This window comes from Acipenser ruthenus, unplaced genomic scaffold, assembly GCF_902713425.1.
Source record: "Acipenser ruthenus unplaced genomic scaffold, fAciRut3.2 maternal haplotype, whole genome shotgun sequence".
Classification (NCBI taxonomy): Eukaryota; Metazoa; Chordata; class Actinopteri; order Acipenseriformes; family Acipenseridae; genus Acipenser; species Acipenser ruthenus.
This window is the reverse complement of record NW_026707997.1, coordinates 44,057-70,000: the sequence shown is the minus strand read 5'-3', so window position 1 is coordinate 70,000 and position 25,944 is coordinate 44,057. Positions and strand designations below refer to the sequence as shown.

Below are 25,944 nucleotides of genomic sequence, written 5' to 3'. Positions count from 1 at the left end.
CCCCATGCTCGTCTGCTTGACTCAGTTTCTTGTCATTTCAACAACACTGATGAAGGCACTAGCTGAAGGATTATATGCTTCTCTTCTAGTTTCACTGATGAAGGCACTGGTGGAGTCTCTTGTCTGCTCTCAGTTTCTCTCTCTCTCACTCTGTCTCCTCTCTCTGCATTACAGAAGCACATCTCTACCTACGTGTCGGATTGCTATGACAGCATCGCTGTTTTCCTGTGCATTCACATTATACTGAGGTTCAAAGCCATCACTGCCAAGAGGAATATTCCTGCAATAGACAAGTGAGTCTGTGTGTGCTAGTGTCTGTGTGTCTGTATGCATCTGTGTGTGCGAGTGTCTGTGTCTGTCTATATGAGTCTCTGTGTGAGTGTCTGTGTGTGCGAGTGTCTGTGTGTCTGTATGAGTCTGTGTGTGCAAGTGTCTGTCTGTTTGAGTCTGTGTCTGTCTGTATGAGTCTGTGTGTGCGAGTGTCTGTGTCTGTGTGTGTGTGTGTGTGTGTGTGTAAGTGTCTGTGTCTGTCCGTATGAGTCTGTGTCTGTGAGTGTCTGTCTGTGTGTGTGTGTCAGTTCATTTATAGTCTTATGGGGTCAAGAAAGTCCCCACAAGGTAGGAAAACTTGTATGTTTGTCTCTGTGTGTGTGTGTGTTTGTGTCGCTGTGTCACGTCTGAGTGCGTGTGTGAGTGTGTTGGAGTATGAACTGGTTTGATACTGGTGTGATGGTCTCGTCTCCACTGCAGGTACTGGGAGACTGTACTAGAGATCCTGTGGCCACGATTCGAACTGATTCTGGAGCTGAACATCCAGAGCATCCGAAACACTGACCCGCAGAGGCTGGGAACACTGGACACACGACCACACTACGTGAGTGAACCAGTATAGACCAGTACAGAGCAGAACACAGCACTGAGTACACCAGTACAGAGCAGAACACAGCACTGAGTACACCAGTACAGAGCAGAACACAGCACTGAGTACACCAGTACAGAGCAGAACACAGCACTGAGTACACCAGTACAGAGCAGAACACAGCACTGAGTACACCAGTACAGAGCAGAACACAGCACTGAGTACACCAGTACAGAGCAGAACACAGCACTGAGTACACCAGTACAGAGCAGAACACGGCACTGAGTACACCAGTACAGAGCAGAACACAGCACTGAGTACACCAGTACAGAGCAGAACACAGCACTGAGTACACCAGTACAGAGCAGGACACGGCACTGAGTACACCAGTACAGAGCAGGACACGGCACTGAGTACACCAGTACAGAGCAGAACACGGCACTGAGTACACCAGTACAGAGCAGAACACGGCACTGAGTACACCAGTACAGAGCAGAACACGGCACTGAGTACACCAGTACAGAGCAGAACACGGCACTGAGTACACCAGTACAGAGCAGGACACGGCACTGAGTACACCAGTACAGAGCAGAACACGGCACTGAGTACACCAGTACAGAGCAGAACACGGCACTGAGTACACCAGTACAGAGCAGAACACAGCACTGAGTACACCAGTACAGAGCAGAACACGGCACTGAGTACACCAGTACAGAGCAGAACACAGCACTGAGTACACCAGTACAGAGCAGAACACAGCACTGAGTACACCAGTACAGAGCAGAACACAGCACTGAGTACACCAGTACAGAGCAGAACACAGCACTGAGTACACCAGTACAGAGCAGAACACAGCACTGAGTACACCAGTACAGAGCAGAACACAGCACTGAGTACACCAGTACAGAGCAGAACACGGCACTGAGTACACCAGTACAGAGCAGAACACAGCACTGAGTACACCAGTACAGAGCAGGGCCTATATTTATAGTTTGTGCGTGAATAAATGACTAGATTTGTTCGTACACATAAAGCTTAGAATTTTTGATTAAGTCTGTATTTCTCAATCTTGCGTAAGCATTCATACTCGTAAGTAATCAGTGTTAATAAATCTCAATGTCATTGAAGTTTTTCGCACTTGGAAGTTTGCATTTCAGACTCTCCTGTATAGCCATATATGGTCAATGTAGCCGTCTGTCACTGAATAAATTGTGGGTTCCGTCTGGCCATTTAGCCACAGCATCTAGTCGTAGAGAGACGGACATCAGATCTAACCGGTATATTAATTGAATGGCACCGTTTTTTGTTCATGAAATTAAATTAGTTCTCTCTCGGTGCTTTAATTGCTACATGAGAACAGTCTGTAGCACCGATCGTATTGTGGAACACAGCTATTGAATGAAAAACCCTCTTTACTGCACTCTGCTGTCCTTCACTGTAGGGAAATTGAATGTACCGAGGACAGAGTGAAATGGTAGAGTCCGAAACCCCAGGCATCAAGGGGCTAAAATAAAAAAAACCTTCTCAAATGCCAGTTATGTTTCCAATCTGCCTTTGAAAGCTACCAAGGGTCCAAAAAGCCTGTAGACAGAACCTGATTATGTGCAGAGATAGGATGTGTGTGCTGTAGGAACAACATGTGACTTTATCATTTGAAATATACTTTAATGTACGGTAAAACTTCAATTAAACGCCTCTGGCGTTTATTTACAGTATTTGCCAGCAGACGCGGCGCGTATTGGAGACCGGCGTTTATATTAGATCTCTAGCTTCACATGCTTCATGCTGTCATTGAGAAGCCGCTAACACACAACCTTGTAGCAACATCGTAACTCAATTTAAACATTCCAGCAACTTTGTTAAAAGGTTGTGTGTCAGTGGGAACAAAATTGCATTGTATTGTACACCCTCAAGTATAAAGCGAAAGTATTATTACTGTCTTTTTGTGAGCACTGGTTAACAAGGATACGGTATGAAAAACAATGGAAAATGAACAAGCAGAAGTACAAATTTGTATTTAAAAACGGAATTAGATCTACCATTGTTAATAATAATAATAATAATAATAATAATAATAATAATAATAATAATAATACTAATAATACTAACAGTTAAATCCACTAAAAGACAGCCCTGTAGATATCAGAACACAGGCGTGTAGGCTTACAGCACAATAATAATAATAATACAAACTTCTAAATTGTTTTTAAAAATGAACAATAAAAGCAATAAGTATCATTATCTAAAATAATGTATTGTTTAATCTCAAACTTGTACATTAATACAACAAAACACGTTAAAGTACACCAGAGGTTTGTACCTGGCCTGCTTTCAGCACGCTTAAAATGATCAAAACCTTTAAGAACGTAATCACTGCATTAAACAAATATGCATTACATGTAGGCCTACCTTAAAGTACTTTTTCTATGATTATTATTTTATTAATCCTGAGAATCACTTTCATTGCTGTCACTTATTAGAGACCTGGCCTTTATTTACAATATTTGCCAGCAGACCCAGCGCAATTATTTGAGACCCGGCAATTATTTGAAGTTTTACGGTAATTAGTTCCAATTCAGAATATTAGTGCCGTGCAAGAGATTGAGGAATTACTGATAAACACCCAAGACTGGACGCGAGACGAGTTTAATTCATAGTAGCAGTTTATTGAATACAGAAATATGAATTCAGAAAGGAGACATCCACTAATGGAATGAAATGAAGGATTTATTGAATTGACAGATAAACATGCCTGTAAATGATTACATTGTTATTTGAATTTGGCCCATGGCCTTGCCCATTGGAGCGCGTTAGCCACCCCTGTGCTGGCAGAAAATATGATGAATAAGTATATTCCTTGTATGGGAAGAAGCGTTCGTATCCGAGCACCCTGTATTATAGGCTGCTCAGTGCTTCAGGAACCCAGCCACCCTGTATTATAGGATGCTCAGTGCTTCAGGAAACCAGCCACCCTGTATTATAGGATGATCGAGTGCTTCAGGAAACCAGCCACCCTGTATTATAGGATGATCGAGTGCTTCAGGAAACCAGCCACCCTGTATTGTAGGATGCTCAGTGCTTCAGGAAACCAGCCACGCTGTATTGTAGGATGATCGAGTGCTTCGGGAAACCAGCCACGCTGTATTATAGGATGATCGAGTGCTTCAGGAAACCAGCCACCCTGTATTATAGGATGCTCAGTTCTTCTGGAAACCAGCCACCCTGTATTGTAGGATGCTCAGTGCTTCAGGAAACCAGCCACGCTGTATTGTAGGATGATCGAGTGCTTCGGGAAACCAGCCACGCTGTATTGTAGGATGATCGAGTGCTTCGGGAAACCAGCCACGCTGTATTATAGGATGATCGAGTGCTTCGGGAAACCCAGTGGTCTGACTGTGGCAGTTGTATGTATGGCATGCTATACAAATGTATTGAGGTGTGGTTTTTTTTTGCTATGTACTGTACGGTGCTTTGCGATACTTTTGTATAAAAAGCGCTATACAAATGCAATAAATAAGTAAAGAAATAATTGGCCATTAGGTTGAACGCTGAATCACAAATGTGTGTCTCTGAAGTAGGTGGTTGGTTCAGTACGTGACGAGGTCCTTGAACACTGGGCATGAGAGCGGTAGAGTCCCCTTCTGGAAACAGCGCATGGAATTTCTGAAAAAGAAATTCAGACAGTGAGTCAGCCTGGGACATGGAAGGCTTTCATTTTGAAATGACCCAGCACTGAAACTCAAGTGTACTATAGGATGAGGATCTGCCTTTGTCAATTATTGCCACGGTAGATAGATTATCTCAATGAAATGCTACTATTTTAGACCATTGATGACCCCAGCAGTGATGATGGGATACAGCTCGGATAATGCTGAAGATTCTTCCTCAGTAGGTAGGGACAACATTTCGGAGGGGCAGTTTCGAAACCTCGAGAAGGGGCAGCATCGATATATAGACTGAGAGTGACCAGAGATGTAATCGGGTCATCATAAAAGAATGAAATACCGTTCTGGAAAGAAGGCGGGTCCATAGTGTGATATCGGCCGGCACCCAGCATTAAGATTGACGTGGTGATGCAAGCTCGTGGAATACAGATTTTAAGATACTTGCAGAACGTCATCTGGTAAGTGGAGCATGAATGGTAACCTGTGTTCATTTAACAGAATCCAGCACACAGCTTCAGACAGGGAATTGAAAATATGAGGGCTGCTTCTACATTCTACGTAAGGCATACTGCAAAATAAAATTGATCTTTCCATTGAACCCCAAAAAGGTGCCACTGAGAAGGGTGAATGGGCAAGACTTTAAAAGCATCTGTGATGCGTTACAAAGCCACACCCCTTGTCCTGCTATTTTAATTAAACAAATGTCATCCTCAATTCTAGCATGGTGAAGGGAAAACTGGTCAGGGGGGATTAGATTGTTAATACTAGAAATGGAGCTAGAATGTGGGGAAGATAAATCAATAATAAGATAAATCAATAATAAGCCTTTTCTTGCCGGAATACTTGCGGGTGGCGACACCTAATGGACTAATGTGATGAAGCAGAAAGGGGGCTTCAGGGAACGGGCCAGTCATAAAACCCCTAAATATTTGTGTACCATAACAATAAGTTCAAGTTCAATAGCTGAGATGGGAGAAAATGTGCATCAGTCAACAATATCCAGAACACTTCACAAAAGTAGCCTGTATGGCAGGGTGGCAAGAAGGAAGCCATTACTAAACATAAGCCATCTCAAAGGCCGCATGGAGTTTGCAACAAAGCACCTGAATGATCCTGCAAAAATGTGGCAAAAGGTGTTGTGGTCAGACGAGACCAAATTGGAACTTTTTGGTCTAAATGCCAAGCGTTATGTTTGGCGCCGACCCAACACAGCACATCACCCAAAGAACACCATCCCTACTGTGAAGCATGGTGGTGACAGCATCACCCAAAGAACACCATCCCTACTGTGAAGCATGGTGGTGACAGCATCACCCAAAGAACACCATCCCTACTGTGAAGCATGGTGGAGGCAGCATCACCCAAAGAACACCATCCCTACTGTGAAGCATGGTGGTGACAGCATCACCCAAAGAACACCATCCCTACTGTGAAGCATGGTGGAGGCAGCATCACCCAAAGAACACCATCCCTACAGTCAAGCATGGTGGTGGCAGCATCACCCAAAGAACACCATCCCTACAGTCAAGCATGGTGGTGACAGCATCACCCAAAGAACACCATCCCTACAGTCAAGCATGGTGGTGGCAGCATCACCCAAAGAACACCATCCCTACAGTCAAGCATGGTGGTGACAGCATCTCCCAGTCAACACCATCCCTACAGTCAAGCATGGTGGTGGCAGCATCATGTTATGGGGATGCTTCTCCTCAGCAGGGACTGGAAAGCTTGTTAGGATTGAAGGAAACATGGATGGAGCAAAGTACAGGCAAATACTAGAGGAAAACCTGTTTCAGTCAGCTAAAGACTTCAAACTGGGGCGAAAATTCACCTTTCAGCAGGACAATGATCCAAAGCACAAGGCCAAAGCTACACTGCACTGGCTTAAGAATAAGAAAGTGAATGTCCTTGAGTGGCCCAGTCAAAGTCCTGACTTGAATCCTATTGAGAATCTGGAAAGACTTGAGAACTGCTGTCCATAAGCGATCCCCAAGCAACTTGAGAGAGCTTGAGCAAATCTGCCAAGAAGAATGGGCAAAAATTGCACCAAGCCGGTGTGCAAAGTTGGTAGAGACTTACCCAAAAAGACTTGCGGCTGTAATTGCTGCCAAAGGTGCTTCCACCAGATATTGAGTTGACGGGTCTGAATACTTATGCAATCAACATATTTCTGTTTTTTCTCTTTAGTTTTTGGTGACATTTACTGTAACTTATCTAACCCTTAGAAGTCTTCAGTTTGAGCATTCCAATTTTGAATAAAATATTAAGTTTAAAAAAAGGTGTATGCATCATTTAGCAATTTCACAAAATGGGACACCATAGGAAGGGTCTGAATACTTTTGCAAGGCACTGTATATATACTGTATATACAGTGCCGTGAAAAAGTATTTGCCCCCTGTCTGATTTTTTTATGCATTTCTGCACATTTTTCACATTGTATTTGGTCAGATTTTTTTGTGGGTTGTAGTAGCATATAGAGGGAGTCTGAGAGAAAAAATGACACCGAAGTTTGGTGCTTCTTTCATTTGTTTGGTGTGCAAGGTAATCAAACATGCAATCTTCAGGTGTGAAAAAGTTATTGCCTCCCCCTAGTTAACTCAACCCAATTAAAGGGATAATTAGGGTCAGCTGTTTGAGTACTTTGGTTAACAACCAGGCCTGATTTGGGCCAGCCCTGCTCAATATAAATCTGACTAACTTTGGCCCTTACCATCAGAGTGAAGTTGTCAGCACACAGGTTCTAGAGGCACATCATGCCACGAACAAAAGAAATTCCTGAAGACCTCCGGAAAAAAGTTGTTGATGCCTATCAGTCTGGAAAGGGTTACAAAGCCATTTCTAAGGCTCTGGGGCTCCACCGAACCACAGTCAGAGCCATATTGTCCAAATGGAGAAAGTTTGGAACAGTAGTGAATCTTCCCAAGAGTGGCCGTCCTGCCAAAATCTCTCCAAGAGGCGTAAAATCGTCCAGGAAGCCACAAAGAACCCTAGAACAACATCCAGGGATCTGCAGGCCTCTCTCGCCTCGGCTAAGGTCAGTGTTCAAGACTCCACCATCAGAAAGACACTGGGCAAAAATGGGATTCATGGCAGAGTAGCAAGGCGGAAACCATTGCTCACTAAGAAGAACATGAATGCTCGTCTCAAGTTTGCCAAAAAGCACCTGGATGATCCTCAAGAGTTCTGGAACAATGTTCTATGGACAGATGAGTCAAAAGTGGAACTTTTTGGCCGACATGGGCCCCGTTATGTCTGGCGAAAACCAAACACTGCATTCCACAGTAAGAACCTCATACCAACGGTCAAGCATAGTGGTGGTATTGTCATGGTTTGGGGATGCTTTGCTGCATCAGGACCTGGACGCCTTGCCATCATTGAAGGAACCATGAATTCTGCTCTGTATCAGAGAATTCTACAGGAGAATGTCAGGCCATCCGTCCGTGATCTGAAGCTGAAGCTCAGCTGGGTCATGCAGCAAGACAATGATTTGAAACACACAAGCAAGTCTACATCAGAATGGTTGAAGAACAAGAAATTTAAAGATTTGGAATGGCCTAGTCAAAGTCCAGACCTAAACCCCATTGAGATGTTGTGGCAGGACCTGAAACGAGCAGTTCATGCTCAAACCCACAAATGTCACTGAGTTGAAGCAGTTCTGCATGGAGGAGTGGGCCAAAATTCCTCCACGGCGCTGTGAGAGACTAATCAATAACTACAGGAAGCGTTTGGTTGCAGTTATTGCTGCTAAAGGTGGCGTAACCAGTTATTGAGTCTAAGGGGGTGATTACTTTTTCACACGGGGGCATTGGGTGTTGGATAACTTTCTTTAATAAATAAATGAAATATGTAAATTTTGTGTTATTTGTTCACTCAGGGTCCCTTTTATCTAATACTGGGTTTTGGTTGAAGATCTGATAACATTCAGTGTCAAAAATATGCAAAAATGCAGAAAATCAGACGGGGCAAATACTTTTTCTCGGCACTGTATGTGTGTGTGTATGTGTGTGTATGTATATGTATATGTATATGTATATGTGTATATATATGTATGTATGTATGTATGTATATATATTAAATTTCTGATACACTGACGCAGTCTCTCTTTCCTTCCCTGGGGTGTCTTGCTTGTATATTTGATACACTGATGCAGTCTCTCTTTCCTTCCCTGCGGTGTCTTGCTTGTATATATTTGATACACTGACGCTGTCTCTCTTTCCTTCCCTGTGGTGTCTTGCTTGTATATTTGATACACTGACGCAGTCTCTCTTTCCTTCCCTGCGGTGTCTTGCTTGTATATTTGATACACTGACGCAGTCTCTCTTTCCTTCCCTGCGGTGTCTTGATTGCTCAGACTGACAGTCACACTTCCCCAGTGTAGTAGACTGCGGCTGGGTTAGCTTGTGACTTCCTGTCAGCACCCTTGGGCTTCTGGAGTTTGAGAGCAATGACACTCTTGGGCTCGATTTAAATAGACTTTCCCCAGATGGAACCAGTGGTACCTTTACCATAGACGGAGGTACTTCAGGTTAGAGAAGCTTCTTTTGCTCAAGATGAATAACAGTCTGTTCCAATGTGGTTTCTCTTTTGTTGTGACCCTATCCCATTCTTACACAGTAGCAGTATATTCTAGCCGGTCTCTGTGTAGTCCTCATGTCCAGTGGGGTTAAAGCTTGGCAGGCCCCTTGCTATTCTGAGAGTCTCTTGTGGTTAGCTGTTGAGTATGTGCAGCAAGCAGTTTTTACCATGGTGTGACAGCTGCGCTCAAAGACTTAAAAGACTTAGTCAGGCTGCAGGAATAGTTCCAACAGCGCTTGGTTGGTCTGTGCAACCGAGTAGGACCCAACATCTCACACAATTCCATTAGGACTGCCTTTGGAAAGGACCCAACATCTCACACAATTCCATTAGGACTGCCTTTGGAAAGGACCCAACATCTCACACAATTCCATTAGGACTGCCTTTGGAAAGGACCCAACATCTCACACAATTCCATTAGGACTGCCTTTGGAAAGGACCCAACATCTCACACAATTCCATTAGGACTGCCTATGGAAAGGACCCAACATCTCACACAATTCCATTAGGACTGCCTTTGGAAAGGACCCAACATCTCACACAATTCCATTAGGACTGCCATGGAAAGAGTTATCTTGCAAAACTTTCTTCTGTACCTGTTGTGAATAAGTCATATCGGTCTTGAAACACTCTCTCTCCCCAAAAAGCCGCATTAGCAAGGTCTTCCAGAAGTGCAAGGTCACCCATTTTCAAATTTATGTTTTGACGTATTACTGTATGTGAATTATACAAAAATAAAGTTTATTTCTTAATAGCCTACACACCTGCTCCAACTTATCATATTAATGTCTTCTGTAATTACCAGTGCATATCTGAAACAAGGGAGTCACAAAAACATGACCTGCTTATTAAGTAATAATCATGGTGGTGGTAACCAGCATTAATATCACATTACTACCTAAATATTAAAAACAATATTAATAGCGTATTTGGTATATAACAGCAATAATTTCTGAAAGTTTGTCACGTATAATTCTATTTCAGCAATACTTGCATCAATAGCATAAACCTAATGAGAACATATTGCTCTGATTCCGGTTCTTAATAGGCGTTTGATCTTATCTTGCAGTACCATCGTTCTACCACAAGGAAATGATTGTGCGCATGGTCCAGAGTGTGTGTGAGTCTATGAACATTCTCACACAAACCTCTGTGTTGATAAATCCCATAGCTCCTGTTGGAATGAAGGGAATACTTGCGCACACACGATTGGTAAATATAGGTCCTGATCTGCTAACCTGCCTCTTCTACTGCTAATGTCATGTAAACCATTCATGCAGGTTCATATTTTCAGTGTTCTGGAAACTCCACAGGCAAAATAACAGCATCCTGCACTTTGACCTGTGACCTTGTCAGGGTCATGTGACTTCTCAGGTGATAGAGGCTGTTTCCTGTTTCCTCAGATCACCAGGAGGTACGCAGAGTTTTCATCGGCTATTGTGAGCATCAACCAGACCTTCCCGAACGAGAAAACACACACCCTGCTGGGGCAACTACAGGTACACACACGCACACACACCCTGCTGGGGCAACTACAGGTACACACACACACACACACACACACACACACCCTGCTGGGGCAACTACAGATAAACACACACATACACACACCCTTTTGGGGCAATTACAGGTATACACACACACACACCCTGCTGGGGCAACTACAGGTACACACACAGACACACACATATACAGACACACACTCTGAAACAGACTGTTTTTATGCGACTGTGTTGGTGTATTTGTGCAGTGCAGTGACGGTAGCGTTTGGTACAGTGCCTGTTTTGCAGTGCAGTGTGAATTGACTTGTTTTCTCACTGTTTCTGTGTGTGTGTGTGTGTAGGTGTTGTGATGTGTGTGTTGGTACAGTGTATATAGTGCTGTGTTGTGTGTGTTGGTACAGTGTATATAGTGCTGTGTTGTGTGTGTTGGTACGGTGTATATAGTGCTGTGTTGTGTGTGTTGGTACAGTGTATATAGTGCTGTGTTGTGTGTGTTGGTACGGTGTATTTAGTGCTGTGTTGGGTGTGTTGGTACAGTGTATATAGTGCTGTGTTGTGTGTGTTGGTACAGTGTATATAGTGCTGTGTTGGGTGTGTTGGTACGGTGTATATAGTGCTGTGTTGTGTGTGTTGGTACAGTGTATATAGTGCTGTGTTGTGTGTGCACTGACTTGTGCTCTCTCTCTGGCTCTTTATTTAGGTAGAGGTGGAGAACTTTGTTCTGCGGATGGCTGCTGAGTTTCCCTCCCGCAAAGAGCAGCTTGTTTTCCTGATCAACAACTACGACATGATGCTGAGTGTGCTCATGGTGAGACCAGGACAGACACGCAATTATTATTACTATTACAATCCTTAAAACCCAGGTCCTTAAAAGAATACACAGGCCACAACACTTTACCTAGTAGCTGTAACTAGAGGAAATGTCACTTAACCCCTCTGTCCCTCACTCCCTCCTTCACTCAGGAACGTGCTGCTGATGGCAGTAAAGAGGTAGAAGGATTCCAGCAGCTCCTATTGGCCAGAACCCAGGTGGGTGGGGCTTACATGTCAAAGTAATGATTCCTGTTTGGATTGTGTGTGTGTTACAGTGTGTGTGTTAGTGTTTGTGTGTGTGTGCGTGTGTTACAGGTTGTGTAGGTCTCTGTGTGTCTCAGTCTCTCTCTCTCTCTCTCTCTCTCTCTCTCTCTCTCTCTCTCAGGAGTTCATCGAGGAGATCCTGAGCGCTCCGTTCGGAGGGATGATCGGGTTTGTGAAGGAGAGCGAGGCGCTGATCGAGAAGGGACAGCTGGAGCGCCTCCGGAACGATGAGGGTAAATAAATACCCGGGTAGGGACCAGACACACCTGGGCAGAGACCCAGACACACCCTGTAAATGCCCAGTCAACCAGCTTGTAATCAGTATGTTTCTCTCACTCTCTCTCTTTCAGCCAGAGTGAATCAGTTAGTCCGTGGCTTCGCTGGCTCCTGGAAGCAGTCTGTAGAGAACCTGAGTCAGGATGTGATGAGATCTTTCACCAACTTCAAGAACGGGACGGGAATCATACAGGTCAGCTACCCTCCTCTCCCAAACTCTCCCCTCTTTCCTCCCTCATCCATTAATTAATTAATGTGTGTAAAGGTTTAATTCAGTTAGCACTTGTGACCGGTGTGGTGGTAGGGAACACTCAGGTACTCAAAATAAAAATGCCTGTGAGTTCAACAGTTGTAGTCAAATGCCAGGAAAGTGGTTATTTACAAATATTTACAGTGCTTTTAATATAACAATGAATACTTCAGGCGAGCAAGTAGGCACGTCCCAGACCAGGTGCAGGTGTTTAATATAACAATGAATACTTCAGGTGAGCAAGGAGGAGGCACGTCCCAGACCAGGTGCAGGTGTTTAGTATAACAATGAATATGTCAGGTGAGCGAGGAGGAGGCACGTCCTAGACCAGGTGCAGGTGTTTAATATAACAATGAATATGTCAGGTGAGCGAGGAGGAGGCACGTCCTAGACCAGGTGCAGGTGTTTAATATAACAATGAATACTTCAGGTGAGCAAGGAGGAGGCACGTCCCAGACCAGGTGCAGGTGTTTAGTATAACAATGAATATGTCAGGTGAGCGAGGAGGAGGCACGTCCTAGACCAGGTGCAGGTGTTTAATATAACAATGAATATGTCAGGTGAGCGAGGAGGAGGCCCGTCCTAGACCAGGTGCAGGTGTTTAATATAACAATGAATACTTCAGGTGAGCGAAGAGGAGGCACGTCCCAGACCAGGTGCAGGTGTTTAATATAACAATGAATACTTCAGGTGAGCGAGGAGGAGGCACGTCCTAGACCAGGTGCAGGTGTTTAGTATAACAATTAATATGTCAGGTGAGCGAGGAGGAGGCACGTCCTAGACCAGGTGCAGGTGTTTAATATAACAATGAATATGTCAGGTGAGCGAGGAGGAGGCACGTCCTAGACCAGGTGCAGGTGTTTAATATAACAATGAATACTTCAGGTGAGCGAAGAGGAGGCACGTCCCAGACCAGGTGCAGGTGTTTAATATAACAATGAATACTTCAGGTGAGCGAGGAGGAGGCACGTCCTAGACCAGGTGCAGGTGTTTAATATAACAATGAATATGTCAGGTGAGCGAAGAGGAGGCACGTCCCAGACCAGGTGCAGGTGTTTAATATAACAATGAATACTTCAGGTGAGCGAGGAGGAGGCACGTCCTAGACCAGGTGCAGGTGTTTAATATAACAGTGAATACTTCAGGTGAGCGAGGAGGAGGCACGTCCTAGACCAGGTGCAGGTGTTTAATATAACAATGAATATGTCAGGTGAGCGAAGAGGAGGCACGTCCCAGACCAGGTGCAGGTGTTTAATATAACAATGAATACATCAGGCGAGCGAGGAGGAGGCACGTCCCAGACCAGGTGCAGGTGTTTAATATAACAATGAATATGTCAGGTGAGCGAAGAGGAGGCACGTCCCAGACCAGGTGCAGGTGTTTAATATAACAATGAATACATCAGGCGAGCAAGGAGGAGGCACGTCCCAGACCAGGTGCAGGTGTTTAATATAACAATGAATATGTCAGGTGAGCGAGGAGGAGGCACGTCCTAGACCAGGTGCAGGTGTTTTACCAGAGCCAGGCGCAGCATGAGCTGCTCCGTGAGAATGTTCATCCACTCCTTCGCATGACGCACCAGTCCCTCGGGAGACCCTGATTACAGAGATGGTGGAGAAAAACAGTTTTGTTAGTCACCAAAGGGTAGCTTGTGTGTGCTCTCCTCTGAGCCTGTACTGAGTGTGCTCTCCTGTGATCCTGTACTGATCCAGCTCTCCTGTGATCCTGTACTGATCCACCTCTCTTGTGAGCCTATACTGATCCAGCTCTCCTGTGAGCCTGTACTGATCCAGTGCTAATCCTGTGATCCTGTACTGATCCAGCTCTCCTGTGATCCTGTACTGATCCAGCTCTCCTGTGATCCTGTACTGATCCAGTTCTCCTGTGAGCCTGTACTGATCCAGCTCTCCTGTGAGCCTGTACTGATCCAGCTCTCCTGTGATCCTGTACTGATCCAGCTCTCCTGTGAGCCTGTACTGAGTGTGCTCTCCTGTGAGCCTGTACTGAGTGTACTCTCCTGTGAGCCTGTACTGAGTGTGCTCTCCTGTGAGCCTGTACTGATCCAGCTCTCCTGTGATCCTCTACTGATCCAGCTCTCCTGTGATCCTCTACTGATCCAGCTCTCCTGTGATCCTGTACTGATCCAGCTCTCCTGTGAGCCTGTACTGATCCAGCTCTCCTGTGAGCCTGTACTGAGTGTGCTCTCCTGTGAGCCTGTACTGAGTGTGCTCTCCTGTGAGCCTGTACTGATCCAGCTCTCCTGTGATCCTCTACTGATCCAGCTCTCCTGTGATCCTCTACTGATACAGCTGTCCTGTGAGCCTGTACTGATCCCGCTCTCCTGTGATCCTGTACTGAGTGTGCTCCCCTGTGAGCCTGTACTGATCCAGCTCTCCTGTGAGCCTGTAATGATCCAGCTCTCCTGTGAGCCTGTACTGAGTGTGCTCTCCTGTGATCCTCTACTGATCTAGCTCTCCTGTGATCCTGTACTGATCCAGCTCTCCTGTGAGCCTGTACTGATCCAGCTCTCCTGTGAGCCTGTACTGAGTGTGCTCTCCTGTGAGCCTGTACTGAGTGTGCTCTCCTGTGAGCCTGTACTGATCCAGCTCTCCTGTGAGCCTGTACTGATCCAGCTCTCCTGTGATCCTGTACTGATCCAGCTCTCCTGTGAGCCTGTACTGATCCAGCTCTCCTGTGAGCCTGTACTGAGTGTGCTCTCCTGTGATCCTGTACTGAGTGTGCTCTCCTGTGATCCTGTACTGAGTGTGCTCTCCTGTGAGCCTGTACTGATCCAGCTCTCCTGTGATCCTCTACTGATCCAGCTCTAATCCTGTGATCCTGTACTGATCCAGCTCTCCTGTGATCCTGTACTGATCCAGCTCTCCTGTGATCCTGTACTAGCCACAGCACTGTTACAAACTTCCATTTCTAAACCCGTCACCCTGCCACAGCACTCTTGGTTACAAATTTCTCCCAAATGTGCACAAGATCACGAGGAAACACTTGCCCAATAAAACATGCAACACTTACATCTTGTATACATGTTATCAAAAGCTTATGAATAAAATACGGTACAAAAGCAGAAAAGAAGGTTAATATCAAAATGGCAGAAATCAGCACATTAATCTTAGTGAGCAAGTGGTCTCCATTGTAATATTAACTACGTGTGAAAGCAACACATTGTCTAGAGTTCGTCTTTTCTGTAGAACTCATTATATTCTTAAGTCAGTAAATATCATAATATGACGATGCAAGCAAACTAACTACTTTTTCAGGCTTCATTTAACAAAAGCAGAAATTCTTCCAGTAAATGGACTGATTCCCGGTCGGTCTTTATCATTTGTTGCTCCTCTTCAACGCCGATCCCAGCTAGTGAAGTTCTTTGTATTTTAATTCCTCTGAACAATCTAAGTTTTCCTTCAGTTTTAATGGACTCGCTCTTTCTTGATTTACTCGTAGCTGACAGTTCCAGTTATTAATACGATGCTGTTCATTTTTCCGATTGCAACATTTATTAATTATTGGGTGTTTTCTAGATGTATTACAGCTGTTGGATAAATCTTATTCATTATGCGTATTTGCTGGTTGTCATTTTTTTTTGCAGTTCTAGATGTCAGTCCCTGCCTTCCATTTTCCTAACTTGACTAAAACAAAACTCACTGAAAACTTGAATAATTTGTTTTTTTAATTACAAGATATGTCATTACTACAGTAATGATATTGAGTTGCAGCCTCAGCAGCTGTTAATGCTAGGAAGTCAAACTTGGTCTAGCTTGTGGGCTCACTCCTTTCTCATATTCTGGTTACAAACTTGCAGAATCACTACAATTATAAATAAGTTTGAAACACAAGTAACAAAGGGCTACACTATTTATCTCTCATAGATACTAGGCCAGCTGCCTCTATAAAGATGCTGAATCCTATTAATCCTACACTACCATCATTTTCACAGACCCTTTCCCAATATTTCCAGTATGATCCCCTCCCTCCCTCTCTCTCTCTATACAGGGGGCTCTCACCCAGTTGATCCAGTACTACCATCGCTTCCACAAGGTCCTGTCCCAGCCTGCCTTCAAGAGCCTGTCAGTCCGCTCCGAGCTCATCAACATTCACCATCTCATGGTCGAGGTGAAGAAGCACAAGCCCAACTTCTGAGAACTGGACCAGACCCACTGCATAGACAAGACTACAGCTCCCATCACCCTACTGTTACCACACAGTCCTCAGACCAGACCCACTGCATAGACAAGAGACTACAGCTCCCATCACCCCACTGTTACCACACAGCCCTCAGACCAGACCCACTGCATAGACAAGAGACTACAGCTCCCATCACCCCACTGTTACCACACAGTCCTCAGACCAGACCCACTGCATAGACAAGACTACAGCTCCCATCACCCCACTGTTACCACAGTCCTCATAGTGCTGTAATACATCTACTTTATTAAAATTTACTTTGTGTGTTTGAATTTCTGTCTCGCTGTTTTACTTCACATTGAGTTCAAATTGGAATTGTGTGTTGCTTTGTGTCTCGCTAACATTTTTACTTGTGTCTGAAGGACCGGTTGTCCGATTGTGATGAAACTATAAAAGGACCTTCTTCAGTACATTAAGGGATGGGCCATTGCACAGCACTTCTTGGTTTTACTATGAGTTTAATAAGACACTCCTGAGCTTCTTACCTATACACTGGGTAATCAAGCTCTTATTAAAATCTGGAATGGGTGAAACTGAGAATTGTGATAGAACTTGCTTAAGACATTCTTTAGCACAGGTTCAGAGATCAGATTCTGGGGGTCTAGGTTTCTGACTGTGTGTCACTTAAATTTTTACATATATCTAGAGACCCACTGGTCAGATTGCTAAAACTTGCTAAGGGTCTTCTTTAGCAGAAGTTATTGAGCGAATCAGAAGCTGGGGTGGGGTGGGGGGGTATGGAGGCTGTCTGTCATTGCAAAGGTACATACAATACAGAACCTCTTATCTGTGTCATTAAACTTGGTTGGGTCTTTTTTTTTTTTTTTCAAACCTATTTTTTCCATTGTGCTTGTGGAATCAATTACAACAAAATGAAAGGAGAGACTGCTGCAGCATCAACACTGCCCAGTAGAGGGGGCTACTGCAGCACTCCCCAAATTACAGCTGCAGAGGGAGGGAAAGAGAAAGGAGGAAGTCCTGAGTGACTCGTTGATTTGTGATTCAGACGCGGAGATGTAATCAGACAGCAGTCAGATACACAGACGGTCTTTGCTCTTGGCAGCCCTGCTTCAAGAAGCTCTTCCCTCTTCAGGTATAAAGATGGGCAGTGCTGCGCTCAGTGTGCTAGCCTGCTGTGTGCTGCAGCTCACTGTGGGGGCCCGGCATACCACAGGACAGGTAAGCAGCTAGAGAGGAGACTGGATGCAGTGACATTGTGGCTGATTGTAGCGTTGATACTGCAGATGAATACCATCACAACAGACCTGCTTGTAATAACACAGTACATTAAATCAGAACCATGTTTATTGGTCTAAAAAAAAAAATGTCATCATGGGGAAGCTATATATGTTACAGTAATAGTCTGGATCTGGTCGATCTTAAACCGGTAAATGTCAACATTGACCAAATAAGGTGGTAAATGTCCAAATCTTATGATCTTATTTACCAAAGCTTATTGGTAAATGTCTGGAATTTGAAGAAATAGATTGCTTTTCAGACATGTAACTAACCAAGTAAACTTTGTGGCCTTGCAATGTCCGAAAGCGAGACATTTGGTCATTAGCCAAAGCCACGTGGTTACTCTTGAGATTGTAAATGTCTGCAGTAAAGCGTTGTCATGTTTATTTCAGATATTTACCTCTTTGCTTGGTACCAAGTAAATCTAACATTTGCTAATATTCAGACTTTTACCGTAACATATGCACTACTAGAATTACATTGTAACTGCAGTTTGAGATCACTAGACTGTACTAGAATGACATTGTAACTGCAGTTTGAGAAAACTAGACTGTACTAGAATTACATTGTAACTGCAGTTTGAGATCACTAGACTGTACTAGAATTACACTGTAACTGCAGTTTGAGATCACTAGACTGTACTAGAATGACATTGTAACTGCAGTTTGAGATCACTAGACTGCACTAGAATTACACTGTAACTGCAGTTTGAGATCACTAGACTGTACTAGAATGACATTGTAACTGCAGTTTGAGATTACTAGACTGTACTAGAATTACATTGTAACTGCAGTTTGAGATCACTAGACTACTAGAATTACATTGTAACTGCAGTTTTAGATCTCTAGACTGTACTAGAATTACACTGTAACTGCAGTTTGAGATCACTAGACTACTAGAATGACATTGTAACTGCAGTTTGAGATTACTAGACTGTACTAGAATTACATTGTAACTGCAGTTTGAGATCACTAGACTACTAGAATGACATTGTAACTGCAGTTTGAGATCTCTAGACTGTACTAGAATTACACTGTAACTGCAGTTTGAGATCACTAGACTACTAGAATGACATTGTAACTGCAGTTTGAGATCACTAGACTACTAGAATGACATTGTAACTGAAGTTTGAGATTACTAGACTGTACTAGAATTACATTGTAACTGCAGTTTGAGATCACTAAACTGTACTAGAATTACACTAACTGCAGTTTGAGATCACTAGACTGTACTAGAATGACATTGTAACTGCAGTTTGAGATTACTAGACTGTACTAGAATTACATTGTAACTGCAGTTTGAGATTACTAGACTGTACTAGAATGACATTGTAACTGCAGTTTGAGATTACTAGACTGTACTAGAATTACATTGTAACTGCAGTTTGAGATTACTAGACTGCACTAGAATTACACTGTAACTGCAGTTTGAGAAAACTTAGACTACACTGGACTTGATGCTTTGTTTGATGAATCTATGAACCTGTGTTGCAGGTAATGTTGAGCTCCAGCACCGCCGCTGTCAGTGAGCGGGACTGCAGCTGTGTTTGCACTCTCAGACGCCCCTCTCTGGAGCAGTGTATGCTGGATAGAGCCCCCCCATCCCCTAAGCCCCTCCCTGCCCCAGGATCAAAGTGCAGGTGTCAGTGTGAGGTCACGGGGTTCAACCCCTGTGAGACAGAGCTAAGACTGGAGAAACTGAGGAGGAGGAGCACCGACATCGACAAGGTACTGGGAATAGAGGGGAAACCAGTATAAAACACAAGAGACCAACACTAACAAGGTACTGGGAATAGAGGGGAAACCAGTATAAAACACGAGACCAACATTAACAATGTACTGGGAATAGAGGGGAAACCAGTATAAAACACAAGAGACCAACACTAACAAGGTACTGGGAATAGAGGGGAAACCAGTATAAAACACAAGAGCCCAACACTGAGATCACTCAGGATTGAGATGTCTCTCTCAGGTGCAGGGTATCTCTGTGATGCTGCGACAGGCTCTGGAGAACGCTGACATCAGGAGACTGAGCAGCAACACCAACCGAGTCAGCACTCACCTCAAAACACTGGAGCAGGTGAGAGAATGAGTGCCTATTGATTTCTCTGTGTGCGAGAGCCTGTCAGTCTGTTTGTGAGAGCTGTCTGTGTATTTCTGTGTGTGTGTGACAGCCTGTCAGTCTGTCTGTATGGTTCTGTGTGTGAGAGCCTGTCAGCCGGTCTGTGAGAGCTGTCTGTATGGTTCTGTGTGTGTGAGAGCCTGTCAGTCTGTCTGAGAGCTGTCTCTGTGTGTGAGAGCCTGTCAGCCTGTCTGTGAGAACTGTCTGTGTATTTCTGTGTGTGTGAGAGAATGAGTGTCTGTCTGTGAGAGCTGTCTGTTGATTTCTGTGTGTGTGTGTGTGAGAGCCTGTCAGTCTGTCTGTGAGAGCTGTCTGTGTGGTTCTGTGTGTGTCAGCCTGTCTGTGAGAGCTGTCTGTATGGTTCTGTGTGTGTGAGAGCCTGTCAGCCTGTCTGCGAGAGCTGTCTGTATGGTTCTGTGTGTGAGAGAGCCTGTCTGAGAGCTGTCTGTGGTTCTGTGTGTGTGAGAGCCTGTCAGTCTGTCTGTGAGAGCTCTCTGTATGGTTCTATGTGTGAGAGCCTGTCAGTCTGTCTGTGAGAGCTGTCTGTATGGTTCTGTGTGTGTGAGAGCCTGTCAGTCTGTCTGTGAGAGCTGTCTGTATGGTTCTGTGTGTGTGAGAGCCTGTCAGCCTGTCTGCGAGAGCTGTCTGTGGTTCTGTGTGTGTGAGAGCCTGTCAGTCTGTCTGAGAGCTGTCGGTATGGTTCTGTGTGTGAGAGCCTGTCAGTCTGTCTGTGAGAGTTGTCTGTTGATTTGTGTGTGTGTGAGCGCCTGTCAGTGTCTGTGGGAGATGTCTATGTTTCTGTGTGTATGTGAGAGCCTGTCAGCCTGTCTGTGGGAGCTGTCTGTATGTTTCTGTGTGTGTGTGAGAGCCTGTCAGCCTGTCTGTGGGAGCTGTCTGTATGTTTCTGTGTGTGTGTGAGAGCCTGTCAGTCTGTCTGTGAGAGCTGTCTGTATGGTTCTGTGTGTGTCAGCCTGTCTGCGAGAGCTGTCTGTATGGTTCTGTGTGTGTGAGAGCCTGTCAGTCTGTCTGTGAGTTGTCTGTTGATTTGTGTGTGTGTGAGCACCTGTCGGTGTCTGTGGGAGCTGTCTGTACGTTTCTCTGTGTGTGTGAGAGCCTGTCAGTCTGTCTGTGGGAGCTGTCTGTATGTTTCTGTGTGTGTGTGAGAGCCTGTCAGTCTGTGGGTCTGTCTGCATCTCTCGCCCCGCCCCTATTATGTTTGCCCCTCACGCCCAGGCCCTGCGGTCCAATCAGACGGCAGAGAAGGTGTTCCTGAAGAAATTGCAGAGCTCACTAACCCAGAATGCCATGCTGTACCATAACTACAGCGAGGCAATGAGGTCACTGTCCCGAGAGCTGTACAAACTGAACGCACACCTGAGGAGCCTCCAAGCAACACAGGACAGACACACTGTGAGTGAGAGCAAACACTGAACACAGGGCAGACACACTGTGAGTGAGAGCAGACACTGAACACAGGGCAGACACACTGAGTGAGAGCAGACATTGAACACAGGGCAGACACACTGTGAGTGACAGCAGACACTGAACACAGGACAGACACACTATGAGTGAGAGCAGGCACTGAACACAGGGCAGACACACTGAGTGAGAGCAGAAACTGAACACAGGGCAGACACTGAACACGACAGACACACTGAGAGCAGACATTGAACACAGGGCAGACACACTGAGTGACAGCAGACACTGAACACAGGACAGACACACCACGAGTGAGAGCAGGCACTGAACACAGGGCAGACACACTGAGTGAGAGCAGACATTGAACACAGGGCAGACACAATGTGAATGATAGCAGACACTGAACACAGGGCAGACACACTGAGTGAGAGCAGACACTGAACACAGGGCAGACACACTGTGAGTGAGAGCAGACATTGAATACAGGGCAGACACACTGAGTGAGAGCAGACATTGAACACAGGGCAGACACACTGTGAGTGAGAGCAGACACTGAACACAGGGCAGACACACTGAGTGACAGCAGACACTGAACACAGGACAGACACACTATGAGTGAGAGCAGACATTGAATACAGGGCAGACACACTGAGTGAGAGCAGACATTGAACACAGGGCAGACACACTGAGTGAGAGCAGACACTGAACACAGGGCAGACACACTGAGTGAGAGCAGACACTGAACACAGGGCAGACACAATGTGAGTGATAGCAGACACTGAACACAGGGCAGACACACTGAGTGAGAGCAGACATTGAACACAGGGCAGACACTGTGACAGGAGACACTGAACACAGGGCAGACACTGAACACAGGACAGACACACTATGAGTGAGAGCAGACACTGAACACAGGGCAGACACACTGAGTGAGAGCAGACACTGAACACAGGGCAGACACAGTGACAGCAGACACTGAACACAGGGCAGACACACCGTGAGTGAGAGCAGACACTGAACACAGGGCAGACACTGAACACAGGGCAGACACACTGTGAGTGAGAGCAGACACTGAACACAGGGCAGACACACTGAGTGACAGCAGACACTGAACACAGGGCAGACACACCGTGAGTGAGAGCAGACACTGAACACAGGGCAGACACACTGTGAGCGAGAGCAGACACTGAACACAGGACAGACACACTGAGTGAGAGCAGACATTGAACTCAGGGCAGACACACTGTGAGTGAGAGCAGACATTGAACACAGGGCAGACACACCGCTAGTGACAGCAGACACTGAACACAGGACAGACACACCGTGACAGCAGACACTGAACACAGGACACACACTGAGTGAGAGCAGACACTAAACACAGGGCAGACACTGAACACAGGACAGACACACTGTGAGTGACAGCAGACATTGAACACAGGACAGACACACTGAGTGAGAGCAGACATTGAACACAGGGCAGACACACTGTGAGTGAGAGCAGACATTGAACACAGGGCAGACACACTGTGAGTGAGAGCAGACACTGAACACAGGGCAGACACACTGAGTGAGAGCAGTCACTGAGCACAGGGCAGACACACTGAGTGAGAGCAGACACTGAACACAGGGCAGACACACCGTGAGTGAGAGTAGACACTGAACACATGGCAGACACTGAACACAGGGCAGACACACTGAGTGAGAGCAGACATTCAACACAGGGCAGACACACTGAGTGAGAGCAGACACTAAACACAGGGCAGACACTGAACACAGGACAGACACACTGTGAGAGAGCAGACATTGAACACAGGGCAGACACACTGAGTGACAGCAGACACTGAACACAGGGCAGACACACTGTGAATGAGAGCAGACACTGAACACAGGGCAGACACAATGAGTGACAGCAGACACTGAACATAGGGCAGACACTGAACCGTGAGTGAGAGCAGACACTGAACACAGGGCAGACGCTGAACACAGGGCAGACACTGAATACAGGGCAGACACACCGTGAGTGAGGGCAGACACACTGTGAGTGAGAGCAGACATTGAACACAGGGCAGACACACTGTGAGTGAGCGCAGACATTAAACACAGGGCAGACACACTGAGTGACAGCAGACACACTGAGTGAGAGCAGACACTGAGCACAGGGCAGACACACTGAGTGAGAGCAGACACTGAACACAGGGCAGACACACTGTGCGTGAGAACAGACATTGAACACAGGGCAGACACAGTAGAGCAGACTCCATCTTCAATGCACATCATTGTTGTATGCTAGCAGTGGTGCATACTATATAGTTCATGGTGTTCTCAGTATACCGAGTGTGCACCTTGTATAGACTGTACAGAAACTCTTCTCAACATTTGTGTTGTTTGTTTTCTCTTCCCGGACAGGGGGATCAGAATCTGTGTAACATCACCTTAGAACAGGACAGGGGAGCAAAGGTCAAAGAGCAAGCTGGGGCGGGAAAGGAACATTCCTCTCCTAGCCTCTCCCCTAGCCCCGCCCTTAACCACACAACCACATCCTCCCGGAGTGAGGAGACAAGACAGACAGACAGACAGGGGGAGCTGTCTAACACAGGTAATACAGACACACTCTGACACACTCACTGCCTCCTTCCTCGTTCTCTCAATGTGGGAGGATGGCTGCTCTCTCTCTCCCCCTAGTGTGTGAGGATGGCTGCTCTCTCTGTCTCACCCCTCTCTCTCTCCCCCTAGTGTGTGAGGATGGCTGCTCTGGATCTCTCTCCGCGGTGAGCCCCCCTCTCCAGCGCAGTGTTTTCGGGAGGAGTGGGGAGGGGGCCTGGTTCTCGGACCCCCTGTCCCAGGACAGCCCCCTCTACGTGGCTCCACTGCTGTTCGGGAGCACCCTGCTGGAGTTCAGAGACATGGATGTGCTGGCGCGGGGTGAGAGCAGGTTCAGCTGTCTATCATTCATTCAGTCATTCATTCATCATCCCATCATTTAATCCATAATTCACTCATCCCTTCATCTCCACAGCATGTATTCATCACCCACCTCTATACCAGTCAGTCATTCATTTTATTAATGTTATTCATTCACCCATCTTTTATTAATCCATCATCCATCTATTCAGTGAGTCATTCATTCTTCATATACCATAATTATTTAATCCGTCCATCGTTCATCTCTACAGCAATCATACATCACACATTCAAACTTTATTCATTATCTACATCAATTTACTCAGTCATTCATAAATCCATAATTGGATACGTCCATAAATCCATCATTCACTTAGCTGTCCATCATCTATTCATCCATTATCCATTTATACCTTAATTCATCATTCCATACTTTCTTCATTAATTTATCAATTATTCATTCATATTTCTGTTGGTCTTTATTTATTCATCACTGATAAAGATCAGTCAGTGCTGTGTTATTAATCAGTCTCTACCCCCCCTCCCCCCAGGGGAGCCCCTCTCCCCCCCTCACACTCTCCCCGCCAGCTACTCCGGCTCAGGACACACAGTCTACAACTCCTCCTTCTACTACCTGAAGGCTTTCACTCGAACCCTGATCCGCTACAGCCTGGTCCAGCGCTGCCTGTGCGCCTGGTCCGAGCTCAGTGAGCTGCCCTCCCCCTCGCACGGGCATGGCTGGCAGGGTCACAATGAGGTCACGCTGGGGGCAGACGAGGGGGGGCTGTGGGTGGCGTACCCCTCTCTGCTGGAGGGGGAGCTGATGCTGAGGAGGCTGGACTCGGAGGAGCTGCTGCCCAGGAGAGGGGAGGGAGGGGAGAAGGCAGCGTGGAGCACGGGGCTGGGCAGGCACAGGTACGGGCTCTGCTTCCTGGTGTGCGGGGTGCTTTACGTGCTGGAGCGGGGGGCGGAGAGTGAGGGGGTGGTCTTCCACGCCTTCGACTCACACACAGGATCACACACCTCCCCTGCACTCCCCTTCCCAGCTCGCCCCGCCACCACACTCCTCACACAGCTCTCCTACAACCCCCGGGACAGGCTGCTGTATGGCTGGGACGACGGGGCGCTCCTCACCTACAGCCTGGAGTTCACATACTGAGGACGAGACAGCGAGCCAGCCTGACTCCCTCTCCAATTTAAATTCATGACAGGTCAGCACTGCCAAATTAATGCAGCAAATCTACAGAAATATTGATGAATGTTGATATATGCAGACGTGCTCAAATTTGTTGGTATCCCTCCACAAAAAACGAAGAATGCACAATTTTCTCTGAAATAACTTGAAACTGACAAAAGTAATTGGCATCCACCATTGTTTATTCCATATTTAATAGCAATCAGACTTTGCTTTTGATTTTTTATTCAACATAATATTGTAAATAATAAAACAAATGAAAATGGCATGGACAAAAATGATGGGACCGCTAACCTAATATTTTGTTGCACAATCACTGCAATCAAACATTTTCTGTAGCTCTCAATGAGACTTCTGCACCTGTTAACAGGTAGTTTGGCCCACTCTGCCTGAGCAAACTGCTCCAGCTGTCTCAGGTCTGATGGGTGCCTTCTCCAGACTGCAAGTTTCAGCTCTCCATAGATGTTCGATAGGATTCAGATCAGGACTCATAGAAGGCCACTTCAGAATAGTCCAATGTTTTGTTCTTACCCATTCTTGGGTGCTTTTAGCTGTGTGTTTTGGGTCATTATCCTGTTGGAGGACCCATGACCTGCGACTGAGACAGAACTTTCTGACACTGGGCAGTACGTTTCGCTCCAGAATGCCTTGATAGTCTTGAGATT

At 45.8% G+C, this 25,944-nt stretch overlaps 2 protein-coding genes across 4 annotated transcripts in view; both read left to right on the top strand.

Annotated features, from left to right (window-relative positions):
- LOC117434040 (vacuolar protein sorting-associated protein 52 homolog) overlaps window positions 1–16,676 on the top strand; it is a 42,317-nt gene extending 25,641 nt beyond the window's left edge. The window contains exons 13-20 of the mRNA XM_059019617.1: window positions 175–293; window positions 751–874; window positions 10,503–10,598; window positions 11,302–11,409; window positions 11,565–11,630; window positions 11,800–11,911; window positions 12,029–12,147; window positions 16,213–16,676. Coding sequence (XP_058875600.1) covers window positions 175–293; window positions 751–874; window positions 10,503–10,598; window positions 11,302–11,409; window positions 11,565–11,630; window positions 11,800–11,911; window positions 12,029–12,147; window positions 16,213–16,359 — 891 coding nt within the window. The 3' untranslated portion in view covers window positions 16,360–16,676. The remainder of the gene's footprint in view (window positions 1–174; window positions 294–750; window positions 875–10,502; window positions 10,599–11,301; window positions 11,410–11,564; window positions 11,631–11,799; window positions 11,912–12,028; window positions 12,148–16,212) is intronic.
- A 612-nt stretch (window positions 16,677–17,288) lies between these two features.
- On the top strand, window positions 17,289–25,500 carry LOC117434276 (olfactomedin-like protein 2A). 3 transcript variants are annotated; one of them, XM_059019614.1, is made up of 7 exons: window positions 17,289–17,583; window positions 19,137–19,370; window positions 19,615–19,722; window positions 20,998–21,174; window positions 23,590–23,779; window positions 23,917–24,105; window positions 24,636–25,500. In XM_059019614.1, exons 1-7 carry the CDS (start codon window positions 17,506–17,508, stop codon window positions 25,241–25,243), a joined length of 1,584 nt encoding a protein of 527 aa, XP_058875597.1. In that variant the 5' UTR covers window positions 17,289–17,505; the 3' UTR covers window positions 25,244–25,500. The 3 variants fall into 3 exon arrangements, with proteins under 3 accessions (XP_058875597.1, XP_058875598.1, XP_058875599.1); XM_059019615.1 differs by lacking the exon at window positions 20,998–21,174; XM_059019616.1 differs by lacking the exons at window positions 19,615–19,722; window positions 20,998–21,174.
- Window positions 25,501–25,944: the final 444 nt, after the last annotated feature.

Bases quoted from the DNA above. Each gene is read 5' to 3' on its own strand.
- LOC117434276 (XM_059019614.1), top strand. From the start codon at position 17,506: ATGGGCAGTGCTGCGCTCAGTGTGCTAGCCTGCTGTGTGCTGCAGCTC. The intron at 21,175-23,589 runs GTGAGTGAGAGC...CTTCCCGGACAG, and splicing joins CAACACAGGACAGACACACT to GGGGATCAGAATCTGTGTAA. The intron at 23,780-23,916 runs GTAATACAGACA...CTCTCCCCCTAG, and splicing joins GGGGGAGCTGTCTAACACAG to TGTGTGAGGATGGCTGCTCT.